This window comes from Cucurbita pepo, unplaced genomic scaffold (assembly GCF_002806865.2).
Source record: "Cucurbita pepo subsp. pepo cultivar mu-cu-16 unplaced genomic scaffold, ASM280686v2 Cp4.1_scaffold000203, whole genome shotgun sequence".
In the NCBI taxonomy this organism is placed as follows: Eukaryota; Viridiplantae; Streptophyta; class Magnoliopsida; order Cucurbitales; family Cucurbitaceae; genus Cucurbita; species Cucurbita pepo.
Window position 1 is genome coordinate 68,594 of NW_019646467.1, and position 14,939 is coordinate 83,532.

At 33.6% G+C, this 14,939-nt stretch overlaps 1 protein-coding gene across 1 annotated transcript; it reads right to left on the reverse strand.

Moving 5' to 3' along the window:
• Nucleotides 1-4,149: 4,149 nt before the first annotated feature.
• Nucleotides 4,150-11,530, reverse strand: LOC111784458 (circumsporozoite protein-like). The gene is made up of 2 exons (XM_023665156.1): nt 11,425-11,530; nt 4,150-4,586 (listed from the first exon to the last, which is right to left on the reverse strand). Exons 1-2 carry the CDS (start codon nt 11,528-11,530, stop codon nt 4,150-4,152), a joined length of 543 nt encoding a protein of 180 aa, XP_023520924.1.
• Between the last annotated feature and the right edge of the window lie 3,409 nt (nt 11,531-14,939).

The window sequence follows — 14,939 nt, forward strand, 5'->3', positions numbered from 1 at the left end:
TAGTGGTATTTATTTTCTTAGACTTAGGCTAGAATAGGATGTTTTAAACTTAAACGCTTATTTATTTTATTTCGGGTCTTTTGTTGTTTCGTTTTAAAGATATTTTTGAAACACGTAAGTCCATGGCTGTGTTTTAAGTTAAGGTTATGTTGTATGGAATTTAAATGAGGTGTTTTGCATTCATTGTTTATGGTACATATACAGTAGCGATCTTAAATTAAGTAGAAAATTTTGGGTCGTTACAGGAAAGGAGGGGAGTGCAACGCTCCAATACCCGTTACTCATGAAGAGTAATTATGCAGCATGGTCGATTAAGATTCGTGTTGACTTATATGCACAAGGCGTGTGGGATGCCGTCGAGCATTGTGACATTGAGAAGCGTAAGGACAGAACGACTCGACAAAGGTAGCGTGGGAGACGCTGCAAACAATCATGTGGGCGTGAACATGTCAAGGAAGCAAGTGCAGACCTTGAAGAGTGAGTTCGAGACTAACCGCATGAAGGATGGTGAGTCAATAGATGACTTTGCCATGAAGTTGACGACAATCATTAGCGACACCCGTTCATTAGGCGACGTGGTGGAGGAGATCTCCATTGTCAAGAAGTTCCTTCGAGCAGTTCTCCAATATTCATGCAGATTGTTACCTCCATTGAGTAGTTCGACGACCTCAATAACATGTCGGTTGAGGAGGTCGTTGGTCATCTTAAGGTTCATGAGGAGAGACTTCGTGGCTACAAAGAGAAAGAGGAGGATAAATTCCTTTTACTCACACATGAGAAGTGGCTCACACGGACGAAAAGGAAAGATGCAATGACTCTTCTTTTTCAAGTATGAGGGGACGTGACAGCCATAACAAAGATAACAGAGGCCGTAGACGTGACCACGGACATAGTGGCCAAGGAGGTCGTGACAATACTTCATAATCCCATGAAATGACAACCCTCGGAAGTAATAGAAGGCTGAGGAGACGAAGAAGGAATAGAAGGAATAGAAGGGAAAGGACTTGAATGGATGTTTGAGTAGGATGAATCATGAAGTTGTAGAATGGGAGTTGAAGGAGCTAATGTCAAAGTTTGTGAAGCTGATGAAAAAGGAAAATCATCTTCACAAAATTTAACATCACGACTGATAAAGGATTTTTTAGATTGCATGTCATACAACTTGTAACCTTTGTGACCACAAGGATATCCTATGAAAACACAAGAAATTGCCTGAGTTTCAAATTTTTGCTTAGGGTGTACTACATTTGCATAACACTTACAACCAAAATCTTTAAGAAGGTGAAATGTAGGTGGTCGTTTGTAGAGTGCTTCAAAGGGTGTCTTGTTAGATAACAATGGTGATGGTGTTTTATGTATAAGATGAACAACAGTTAAAATGCATTCTCCCCAAAAATTAAGTGAAACTTGTGACTGAAAAAGAAGAGACCTAGCTACATTTAGAATATGACGATGCTTACATTCTACAACTTCATTTTCTTGTGGAGAATAGACACAAGTGCGCTGAAATTCAATGCCACAAGAAATAAAAAATGGTTTCAAAGATAGGAACTCAATCTCATTGTCTGATCTAACTATCTTGATAGTAGTATGAAATTTAGTTTGAACGAATTTAACAAAGTTTACTAACAAATGATGTACTTCTGATTTGTGTTGCATAAGAAAAAACCCAAATACATCGAGTAAAATCATTANATTTTATTTCTGGTCTTTTGTTGTGTCATTTTAAAGATGTTTTCGAAACACGTAAGTCCATGGCTGTGTTTTTAAGTTAAAGGTTATGTTTTATGGAATTTAAATGAAGTCTTTCACACTCAATGTTTATGGTATGTATACAGTAGCGACCTTAAATTAAGTAGAAAATTTCGGGTCGTTACAGAAATTTCTCGTAGATATGGTGGTAGCCTTTGGTTCAGTGATAACAGAAGCTTTGGATACTATATGATTCGTAGCTCCACTATCGAGAATCCATTGATTAAAGCTTGTAGAGTTAATAGATAATGCAAATACTGGAAACAAACTTGCAATATTGATGTTATTATATGAATTACCAAAAGGACGATGATTGAGTGCAGATAAGGTACAATCTGTTGTAATTGCTCAGAAGAAAAATTTGGGATGGAATTAGGTGATTGTTCTTCTATATTCAACTGAGAAACTTCGGCCATATTTGTAGATGATCGATATCCTCGATTGTTGCGTTAATTGATTTGTACTGCCCTTCTAGAATTATTTTTATGTTGACATCGATCTTCTGTATGTCCCCTTCTATCACAAAATTTACAGTAAAACCTAACGATTCGATACAAATCAATTGTATGACCACTTTTATTGCATTGTTCACATGATTTATCCTTTGCAAATTTTGAATATGTGGTTTTCTTCTGCACTGCTGATGAAATCGAGAAATTCTTAGTTGGTTCAGAAGTTACCTGACGCTATATCTCTTCTTGTACAAGTAATGAATAGGCTTGCATCACATTAGGTAATGGAGTCATCATCAATATGTTAGATCTCACCGTTTTATAAGACTGATTGAGCCCCATGAGTAGTTCAACTACTCTTCATCGCGTTGATCAACATGTACTTGACGTTGATTACAAGTAAATGGTGTGCGGTACACTTCTAATTCATCTCAGAGTGCTTTGAGCTTGGTGAAATATGCTGACAGTGTCATGGTTCCCCGTGACATCATTGCTATCAACTTTTGTATCTGAAAAATTGCTGGAGGATTCTTTTGTGAGAATTGATCGTGAAGATCCATCCATACTTGATGAGTTGTCTTGGCGTGAATAATACCCTCCGCGATATCTGCTTCAACTGAATGAGTTAACCAAAATATTATCATACTGTTGCACTGATTCGAAAGTTCAAATTCGGTCGATTTTGCATCTTGAGACGGTTCTTCAATTGTGTCATCAATGAAGCCAAATTTCTTTTTGGCAATAAGAGCATGCATAACTGTACTCCAGTATTGGTAATTTGTTTCATTTAATTTGATTGGAACAAGTGAATATCCTGGCTGGGTAAGAGTGATGAATATAATAAGGATGTGTTAAGAATGAGAAAATTAGAATTAGGATCGAAGGTGTATATTTTCATCGATATTCATACGCTTTAAATAGGATACAAGATAACAACTAATACCTACCAATAAGAAAAATATAAACTAGTTAAATATGGATAATAAAATAAAATATACTGTAAATCAAATCATAAAGAAAGAATATTAAGATATATTCCATAAATAATATATACTTCAAATATTATATCTCAATAAGTCACCATATTATGTAGGAGCTAGGAGCTTGTTGACAGATTGTGGTAGATACTATTAATGGTTAAAAAATTTCTATATATTAAATGCTATAAGACACCAAAATTAAGAAAACAATTCATATATGAATGATATGTTTATATGTTTATCTATTTATCTTATAATAGACTAAAAATTATGAATCTATAATATTAAAAAATAAATTCTATATTAATCTTATCGATAAAATATTTTTTAAAATTTTTTAATATTTAACCGCATTTTTTATCTTGGTTGGAAGTTTAATTGTATGACTGAAACTTTAGAGTATTTTTATTAATGTAACCTCTTTTTATATTCAAAATTGGCAAAACACACTTAAGCTACCAGCCGGTCCGAATCATGCCTTACATTTTTCATTTTAATCTATCAATGTATTAAAATTACAAATTATTAAATATCTTATTGAGATGTTGATTAATAAAATCACACTATTATCTTTCATTCTCACAATCAAAGTTTTAAACAAAACAAAACGTGCAATTATTATTTAAGTCTCATATTTTTTTTGTCAACGAATCAAATATTTAAGTTTATTTTGATAAAATCAACCAGAAAATTAGAGTTTTTATATATTTATTTAAGAATGGAATAATATTTCATAAATTTTGGTAATAACATATAAGGAGTTATGGTAATAATTAAATTTCTTTGTTTTTTTTTAAACTAATTTTTTAAAAGAAAAATTTAGTATTTACTATTTCAAAAGGTGTATTATTCCTATAAATTGTTTGAGATCTTCCTGCCATCTCCATAATCATTAAAGCTAGAAAGAAAGAACAAAAGATGAATATTGTAGGGTTCTTTCTACTATTCATTTTTCCACTTTTCTCTCATCCATTTCTTGCCATTGCTGACTCATGTTCCGACCTGAAGCATTCCGATAGATCTCTATCTTCCTTCCTTTTCACTTCTCTGCCACCTCCAGCGGCGTTTCTCTTCACTTCTTCGCCACCTCCTGCACGAAGCTTCTTTAAATCTCCACCTCTGGCGGTGTTTCTCTTTCCCTCTCCGCCACTTCCTGTGCGAAGCTTCTTTAAATCTCCTCTGCCAGCGGCATTTCTCTTCCCCTCTCCACTACCTCCTGCCTGAAGCTTCTTTAAATCTCCACCCCCAGCGGCGTTTCTTTTCCCCTCTCTGTCACCTCCTGCCCAAAGCTTCTTTAAATCTCCACCATCAGCGGCATTTCTCTTCCCCTCTCCGCCACCCCCGACAGCGTTTCTCTTCCCCTCTCCGCCACCTCCGCCGCAGCCAGCGGAGTGATTGAAGACTATACGGAAGATCAACCATCTAGAGAAGATAAGCTGATTGGCGAGAAAGTTGTTCTCAATAAGAGATAACTTTTTTAATTTAAACCATTTAATAATGTAACGCATAAATATTATGATCACTACTTTTGTTTTAAAAATAAGTTTATCATTATATAAATATAACTTTATTTTGTGTTTAAAAAATATTCATAAATTTTCAAAAATAGTATTAATATTTAAAATTTATTGAACCTATCAGAGAACTTCTGTAGTAATATTTAGATGAAAAAATATTAGAGCTTTAAATTACAACATTTTTAAAGTTTTTTTTGGTACAATTTTGATCCAATTAAAAGTTAAAAAATAAAAGGACAAGTTTATATTCAAAATTAACTTTTATTTTATTTTATTACAACACCTCCTCCAACAACATAATATCACTTATTCAGGGAGAAAAAAAAAAAGAACATAACAAAAGAAAAGATAGTATTTTCTAGGAGAGAGAAAACCGAGAATACTACTTTACACAGGTTTAACCAGGGAGAATAAAAGTTTATTAGATCTACATCTCTTCCTATTCTATTTCAATTATTTAGATTTTTACTATCATTTTAGAAAATCATGATCAACAACATTAAATGGTAAAAAAAAAAATCTATTAAAATTGGCCAAAATAATTGCTAAGACCATTAAAAGCAAAGAAGAAGAAGAAAAGGAATCAATTAAAAAATTGGCTAAAGATAATTGATGTGATAATGTTATATGATGATGTGATGGTATGATAATGTTATGTGATGACGTGATGACGTTAGATGATGATGTAGTTATGTTACATGATGACTTGATGACGTTAGATAATTACGTGATGATGTTATATGATGATGTGATGATGTACATGATGTTGACATGATGATGATGATGCATAATAATAAGATGATGAGACGTATGATGATGGAATGACTTAACATGACGATGTTCCATATTAAGATGTTGTGCATGTATTAAATGTCACGATGCATTATGACGACAAGTTTTCAAAGACACAACCTTAGTTAATGTAAATGATGATGAATGTATGAAGGCCAATGCGTGCATGTTACTTAGATGAATGTGTGAACGGTGTATAGGGTTGTGTCTTAAAGATGATTTAAAGATGAATAATATAGGAAACTCATGCATTTTGTATGTAAATATACATCGGGATACTTCCTCATTTATGATGATTAGTGCAAACTCGCACAGTATGATGATCAAGATTTTCATGGGGAGTATGACACCAAGGGTTTCGCTAACCTCCGTTCGTCGCTATAGATTAGTGACCAGAGAGGGTCCAGGGGGTGTGCGAGCTCTTTGGGGATTCTCACTTGCACATGTGGGTCATGTACACATCCATAGTAGTTTGAGGCTAGAGGCAACCCCTATGATGGTTTTTAAATAATAGGTGATAAGAATCACGGTGTTACAAATGGACCTATTGCCAAGAAAATTAAAAAAAATGTCGATTAAAAAATGTCAACGACCTATTGCCAAGAAGATTAAAAAATGTCAACAACAGAATTTAAACCTACGAGCATAGGAGTCAATTAATTTTAAACTTGTTGCATTAGCCACTCAAACACATCAATATTTGTTAGAAAGAACTATTTTTAATTTCTAAATTATGTAAAAGTCAAATGGTCAATTTGACTTATTCTTTTGTGGAGATTAAATAGGAATACCCAATATATGTTCTGTAAAATTTAGATTCGTGGATGAATGTAATTCAGTTCTCAAATTGAGACGTTTTCCTTAGAAATTCGAGCATCATATTTTCCATTTCTAAGTTTCAAGCAATTCTTGTGGAAGAATTGCACCTGAACCATTCAATCAAGTCTTGATCAAGTTAGATTGTGGAGCGACTCAATTTAAAACAAGGTTCCAAATCTTGCTGCTAGATCTTCGATCGTAAGAGGTAATCTAATTTTAGCCTTATCTCTTGGTTGATCCAAATTTCGTATAAGGAGGTGTTGATTACTTTGATTCAAGGGTTCTTGTTGGGCTGAGGATTAAGGTTGCGTTATCAATTTGGTATCAAAGCCTAGGTTTACATCTTTGTGGCCGACTCTAAAATTTATTTTATCTTTCATTTCTGCTATTGTTTATCTTTTCTTTAAATCTGTCCATTTATTTTCTTGCTGTCATTTCCGCCATTATTCATAACTTTTCACTTTTTTTTCATTTTCTTCCTAAGATCACATTGAGATCTTGAAAAAAAAAAAGATAAATAAAAAAATCTTATCATATTTGTTCTTGCAATTGTGATTATAAACGATCTTTATCGTTTTTTTTTAGATCATTTGCATGTTTATTTGAAGATCAAATAAACTTTGATTCACATCTTTTTCTTAATCCATCTAAATCTAGAACCGTTGTGTTTGCTTTTTTTTTCTCATAATCTACGCTTGAAGATAACTTCTAAATTTCCCGAATTCTGTAAAAAGTAGAGTTAGATCGTTCTTAAAATCTTCACGTCCTTTCTTTTTTGAATTTTTTTATTTTATTTTTGAGTGTGCAATTCTATTAAAAAATATCCTTGTGTCTCTTATTGGTTTGTCACTCCTTGTTTTATTTTGTTGTTATTTCATAATTAACTTATCTTGATTGTCTTGAATAGCTTGCTACTATCAGAATTTCTTTACCCATATATTAGCATACCTTGATCATAATTTAGTCACTTTCCCAAACAACCAACCTTTGTGTGTATAAACACGAGTGTCCCTGAGTGTAAAATCGATGAGTTGAGTGTCTAAGGTCCTAAACATATTTCACTACTGTTTGTACAATCATGAACCAAGATGAGGAAAACGGAGGGGAGATCAATGATATAGTTGAAGAAGTCCAGAAAAATGAGGAGGAACTGGAAGATGGGATTCATTTGGCACTTATAACAAGAAGACTTGTTAAAACTCAAGTTACGGAGAATGATGTTGATGATCAAAGAGATAATCTATTCCACACGCAGTGTTTCATCAAGGGGACTGAGTCTTGTCATTGATAGTGGAAGTTGCGCCAATGTTGTAAGTATCATGTTGATCAAAAGATTACAAATTCCAACCCAAGATCATCCTAAACCTTACAAACTCCAATGGCTCAATGATATTGGAACAATGAAGGTAATTTCCCAAGCTTTAATATCTTTTACTTTGGAAAAATATAAAGATGAAGTTATTTGTGATGTGTTACCAATGCAAGCTGAAGATATATGGCTTGGCCGACCATGGCAATTTGATAGGAGGGTTATGTATGATGCTATTTGAATAGGTATGCTTTTGTAAAAGATGGTATAAAAACCACTCTTGTACCTTTGAGTTCTGCAAATATATTTGCTGATCAATTAAAGTTGGATGAAAGAAAGAAAGAGTTTGAGGGAAAAGAGTTAAAAGAAAAACCAGAGTTCAGTGAAAAAAATGAGAAAAATCANTGATCAAAGAGATAATCTATTCCACACGCAGTGTTTCATCAAGGGGACTGAGTCTTGTCATTGATAGTGGAAGTTGCGCCAATGTTGTAAGTATCATGTTGATCAAAAGATTACAAATTCCAACCCAAGATCATCCTAAACCTTACAAACTCCAATGGCTCAATGATATTGGAACAATGAAGGTAATTTCCCAAGCTTTAATATCTTTTACTTTGGAAAAATATAAAGATGAAGTTATTTGTGATGTGTTACCAATGCAAGCTGAAGATATATGGCTTGGCCGACCATGGCAATTTGATAGGAGGGTTATGTATGATGCTATTTGAATAGGTATGCTTTTGTAAAAGATGGTATAAAAACCACTCTTGTACCTTTGAGTTCTGCAAATATATTTGCTGATCAATTAAAGTTGGATGAAAGAAAGAAAGAGTTTGAGGGAAAAGAGTTAAAAGAAAAACCAGAGTTCAGTGAAAAAAATGAGAAAAATCAAAGAGAAAAAAAGAAAAAGGAAGAAAGAGATGAAATGGAAGAAAAAAGGAAGAGAGAGAGTTATTTGGCTACGTTGTAGAGGTGAGAAGGTTTTCACAAAAATCAATCTCTGTACTTATGTACAATGGAGGATTTTTGGTGTCTAACTATAACAACTTGGCTTTGCCTAGTGTTTTTCAATCTGAATTTGAAGACATGTTTCAAGATAAAGAAATACCCCCCAATTAGAGGTACTGAACATAAAATAGACTTCATTCCAAGGACTGTTATTCCTTATAAGCCAGCTTATTGAGTCAATCCAACCGAGACAAAAGAAATTCAAAGGCAAGTGGAGGAGCTCATGGAGAAGGGCTTTATACAAAAAAGTTTGAGTCCATGTTCTACATGAAACTTATTGATGTCAAAGAAAGATGAAACTTGGCGCATATGCATGGATAATAGAGTCATCAACAAAATCACGGTAAAGTATCGACATCCTATTCCTAAGTTAGACGATATACTTGATTTATTGCATGATTCATGTATATTTATAAAAATTATTTTGAAATCTAGATATCATCAAATTAGAATGCATGTAGGAGATGAATGGAAAAGAACTTTCGATATTATGTTTGGATTGTATGAATAACTTGTTATGCCTTTTAGGTTAACTGATGCTCCTAGTACACCTATGCGCTTAATATATAATGTTTTGAGAAAATATCTGAGAAAACATGTTGTTTATATTGATGATATTATAATTTATTTGAAGATTTTACTTGAGCATGTAGAGCATGTTAAATTAGTTTTGATTACACGTAGATAAGAGAAATTTAATTTTAATAAGTGTAGTTTTTGCATGGAAAAAGTTCACTCTATTGGCTTTATAGTCGGTAAAAACGGAGTAGAAGGAGATAAAAAGAAAGTTAAAGTCATTAGAGATTTGCTAACACCAAAAAGTGCAAGTAAAATTTTAGTACCATAGCTGCATCATTGAATAACTTAATGAAAAATAATATTGTTTTTAAATGGAGAGAAATTCAAAAGAATGCATCCAATTTTCTTAGGAAGAAATTAAGCAAACCATTATTTGTTTTGACTAGCTTTGATAAAACTATTGAAATTGAATGTGATGGATGTGGTTTGGGAACAAGTATTGTTTTAATTTAAGATAGAACACACTTAATATATTTTAGTGAAAAACTAAATGGGCAAACATTGAAATATATTACCTATGATAAAGAATTATTTGCTTTAGTTCATATATTGCATGTGTGGCAACACCACTTATGGCCTAGAGAATTTGTGATCCATTTTGATAATGAAAGCTTGAAGTATGGTGAAGGGTCAAAGCCCACAAATTTTAATGGAATTTTGAGCGTCAAAATTTGGTGAACTCAAATTTGCATGAACATGCAAACATAACTCTATAAATAGAGTAATCATGGTACATGTAAGCTCTTCCTTGGTGAAAAACCTCTCACAAACACTCTCTTCATGTATACAAAATTCCTCCCAAGTTTAGTCACTCACCGGATTCCACAATCCCGTTCTAAGGCCGAAGGATAGTGGAAAAGACACTAGTGGTGGTTCGAAACCGGTTCGGAGGAAAAAGGAATTTGAAATACAAAAGGTTAGTATTCATACTCATTAAGTTTTAATACTTATGAACATGCTAGTTATTTACTATAATTGTTGTTCTAAAAGTGCTTAAGATCCAAATTGATTCCGCGCATATGTTATATTAACACCATCACTTAGATACCAACAAGACTCACTCCAAAATTAGCTTGATCATGGCTAATCAAATGAATCGATTTTTAACATCAAACCTAAAGCAAGGTTTGGAAAAGAATAACACCAAAAAGGTATCAAGAAAACACAAAGGTTTTGTTTGTATTCAACCATTGATTTCCAAACATCGATATTTCATGCCTTTAAATAGGCCGAAAAGATAACCCTAACCTAATAAAGTTCAACCACCAACTACAAATCATGATAAATGCTATTAAATACAAATTGAAGTAAATGAGGCATTCATAAATTGTCTTAATTGGTAATTCAACTACCCATGGCAAGTCTTCTAATCACTTTTCAATGTCAGCCACTCAATTATTTTCTTGATTTGATACTTGAATCTTCTTTGTATTGCTCCTTGTAATTGCTCGTTTCGGTACATGGAAGTGATCAGTTGTTGGATTCATATCACCCCCCCTTCTTTAAAAGAATTTGTCCTCAAATCAAATTCTTCGTTCTTTCCGTACAAGAACTGAATATTGTTTTTTTTTTCTCTACTAATATTTTTTTCTCACTTTTTTTTTTCTCACCCTTTTTTTCTTTCTTGGTTTTCAGTCATCCTTTGCCCTCTCACTTTTCTCTTCTTTTTTTTCACTCTTATCTTAGTTTCTTCTCTCCACTGTTGTTCTTCATATTCTTTTATTTTCTTCTCTAATTTTAGTTGGTCACAATGTACTTCGTATGGAGACAACGGAAGTAAAGTAAATTTCTTTTCATACAAAGTAAAAGTATACTTGTTCATCAAACCATCAAATGTTACCTTTCTATCATATTGCCAAGGTCGGCCGAACAAGATGTCCCCCGCATGCATTGGTACGACATCACAAAGGACTTCATCTTTATATCTTCCAAGAGTAAAAGAAATAAGAGCTTGGGAGTTCACCTTTATTTCTTCATTGTTTGTCAACCATTGAAGTTTGTACGGTTTTGGATGTGGAGGGACAGAAAGTTGAAGTCTTTTTAAACGAAGTTGCTTACCACATTTATGCAACTTCCACTATCAATCACAAAGCTGCATGGGTTTTCTTTGATCAAACATCTTGTGTGGAACAAGTTTTCCCTTTGATCTTCAAATTTCTCTTCCTTGATTTGAACATTGAGTACCCTTCTTGTGATCAAAGATATGGAATTACCTTCTTCAACATACTCATCATCATATGCTGCGATTTCTTCCACAAGCTGTGAGTCATGATCCTCACATTCATCATCTGAATCAAGTATACCATTCCTTATCACCATAACTTTTTTATTAACACACTCTTTGCTCATGTGTCCAAACCCTTTGCACTTCCAACATTGAATAGAACTAGACTTCTCCTTTACCGTCTTTGAAGCTTCATTCTTTTTACCATTAGAACTCTCAGCCTCCACTTTTTTAGCAGCCACAAACTTTTTTTTTTTTTTTTTGGTGACATTGATTCATTTCTATTCACAAAACTATTTTTGTTCCAAGTTTTAGAATTTGAAAAGGTGTTAGGTTGTGATGTGTACCTTTATTAATGCTCTTTTGATGTGTACCTTTTTTAATGCTCTTTTTCTTCCTTCAATTGGTCTTCAATTTTGAGAGCATAATGATACATGTCTTCCAGATATGGTGGTGGATTTCTGAGAGCATAATGATTCTAGGGATTTTCAAGGCCCGATTTCTTCATGGAACCTCTTCCATATCCTTTCCTCATGCCATAGGATTTGGTTTGGAGGAATGTCTTTGAGTGTGGGTCCTTAATTTCGAGAAATCATTCTTGGTATGCAACTCACCCGAAACATCAAATTTTCGATCTCTTGGGTATCTTGTTCTATGACGTTTCAGCTCATGATTCCTTCATAGAAATTGTGGGTAATCTTGTTTAGAAACTATAGGAATAAGTTTGAGGAGGAATGGTGGAGAATTGCTCTCGAATTTGGAAGAAACCCGAGAGTACGATACCCACAAACTAAACGCTCATAACTCTCGAATGGGTGCTCGACCTTGCTCGAGTCTTGTTCCATATTGTTGCTCCTACTTCAAACTTTATAGGAGGAGCTTAAACCGACATTGAAAGCTCTATAATCGGCGTGATTCGGAGATTGAAAGTTCTAGATAATTCATCGGAAAATCCGCTCTGATCTGGGCTTTACCAACTTTAGTTTTGAATACCAGCCGTTGGATGTGATGATCTGTCCGTTGTCTAGATCTTATCAGAATTTGGGAAAGATCCAACGGTTGAGATTTGAGTTTCGAGAGATATTTCTCAGATGGTCACTGTAGATGCTCTGATTCTAATCAGAGGGGCATTTTCGTAGTTACCCATTCTTCCAGGGGTATTATGGTAATTTGGCACTTTCCGAATATTTTAATATTATTTTTCGTGAAAAATCCATAATTTTCTAAAAATCCTTCATCTCATGTTGGTCATTTTTTTTCCTTGGTGAGCATCTTGAAATTCCTTCTAGATAAGGAACTAAAATCTGGGAAGATCCTTAATAATTGGAAAAATGACTTTTTTGGCCTTTTCACTTACTTTTACTTTCCAATCCTTTTTTCCATAGGTCTTAAACTCTTAACATTACTTGTTAGGGTATAAGAATGACTTGCTTGAGATCATCATCTTGCCTAATCCTTTAATTTCTCCCCTTTTGATCATTTGGGTCTTACATGAGCGGCTTATTCTTGTTGAATCTAATTCCTTTCATTTTTGGGGTGTTACATTATACACCGTTAGAGGAAGCGTTCTCTTCCTCTTCTACCCCATGTGGAGATTTTTTGTGACTCCATTCTTTAAAAATTTCCTCCAAAAAACTTGGAAATACTTTTGCTATAAATCTGTTATTTTTCGAACTATTTCTGCTATAAGTTCGCTATCTGTCCACCTGTTGTTGTATGCTTGCTGGAGCATTTGAATTATGATGTGTAGCAGCCAATTTCTTGTCCCCCTTGCTGTCTTTTCATTTCAAGCTTACCCGAGAATGCACAATAATTATTTTCTCTCTATTTCTTTTTCCCATATGGACTTCTTTCTTGGAGGAGTTAGCAAATCTTCTTGGACGAATTTGGATCTCTCCATTCTAAAAATTCTTCATTGGTGTTCGTGTCATTGCATGTTCTTGCATGAAAAGGTGTACATGATTTTAAATAAAGTAAGACCAAATGCAAATGTAGATGAATAAGAAACTATGAGGCAACGTGCACTTACACGAAAATAAGATTTGTCATTGATCACATCCTAGTATGGACTAAAAGCAATTGGCCTCCCTAATAGTTGAAATTAACCACATCTAAATACAGTTAATTCTCATACAAAAGTTGATTACCTTTCATTGGGGCTTGCGAGTTGTTCACGATAAAGAGTAAAAATAAAGTCAAGAAAAAAAATATCATTCTAAGGAAAGTAATGCAACTATGTAAGTGCATAAATAAAAAGAAAAAGAAATAACTTGGTTTCCAAGGAGCTTGTTACCTGTTTACCGTTTGTCAGCTCCCTTTTCCTCATTTTTTTTGAGTTATCCATTTTCAAAGAAATGATGCCCCTTCGAAACTCTCTATCCTGCCGTGGGTGGGAGTAATTTTGTGAAATCTATCCTCCATGTATCAAATAGTTCTTCTAAGACGCAGTTCAAGGGAATGCTCTCAATAGATGACTTGATTGATAAATTTTTTCTTTCCTCTAATTCCACTGATTAAACATATCTTACGAGTTCATCCAATTCTGCTCGCGGTTTAGTGCAATTGTTTCAGCTGTTGTCTTCTTCTTGTTGCTTGTTCCAACTATTTGCAACTGGATTCTTTGTCAATTTATAAATTTTTTATCAATCCTCTACTACTGGTGAATATTTTATGTTGGCATTGATATTAAATTCTATTTGTTGAAAGTTCATTCTCAACATTATAGTTCTCTTGTGGACATCTACAATTGTTCTCCCAGTTTTCAAAAATGGTATCTCCAAGATAATTGGTACGTCATGGTTTGCTTCATATTCCAAAATGATAAAATTTGCTGGAAATATGAACTTGTCCACTTGAATTAGAATATCTTCGATTTTGCGTTCTAGATGAGTGAAAGATCAGCATGTTGGTTGGAGGGTAGCTTTAGTTTATCTAGCTTCACCAATACCTAACTTTTGGTAAATAGATAACGACATTAGATTAATTCTTGATCCCAAATAACATAATGCTCGACCTAACTCTTTCCTTTAGTTGATATTGGAATTGTAAATAAGTCGGGATCTATCTCCTTTTGGGACCTTATTTTGCAATATTGCACTACGCTCTTCATTAAACGCTATCGCCTTGAATTCTTCAAATTTTATTTGATGGGTGAGAATATCTTTCAAGATTTTGATATAATTGAACATTTATTTCAAGGCTTCCACTAATGATATGTTTATATGAATTTTCTTAAATATATCCATGAACTTCTCGAACCGGCCTTCTTCCTTATTCTTTTTTATTGTTTGTGGAAAAGAAGATAGAGATGTGCATATTCAGCTCTCTTAGTCACTTTTGACTATTGTTTGCATTTTACGAGACTCGTGCATAATTTTTTCTCTGCTCCTTTTGTTCACCCGTTTTTGCATAAATTTTGCTCTGCTCTTTCTATACAACAATTTCCTTCTTTCTCTGCTGTGTATCAGTTGTTTCTTGGGAGTAAAGCTTGTTGTTTAACTTAAT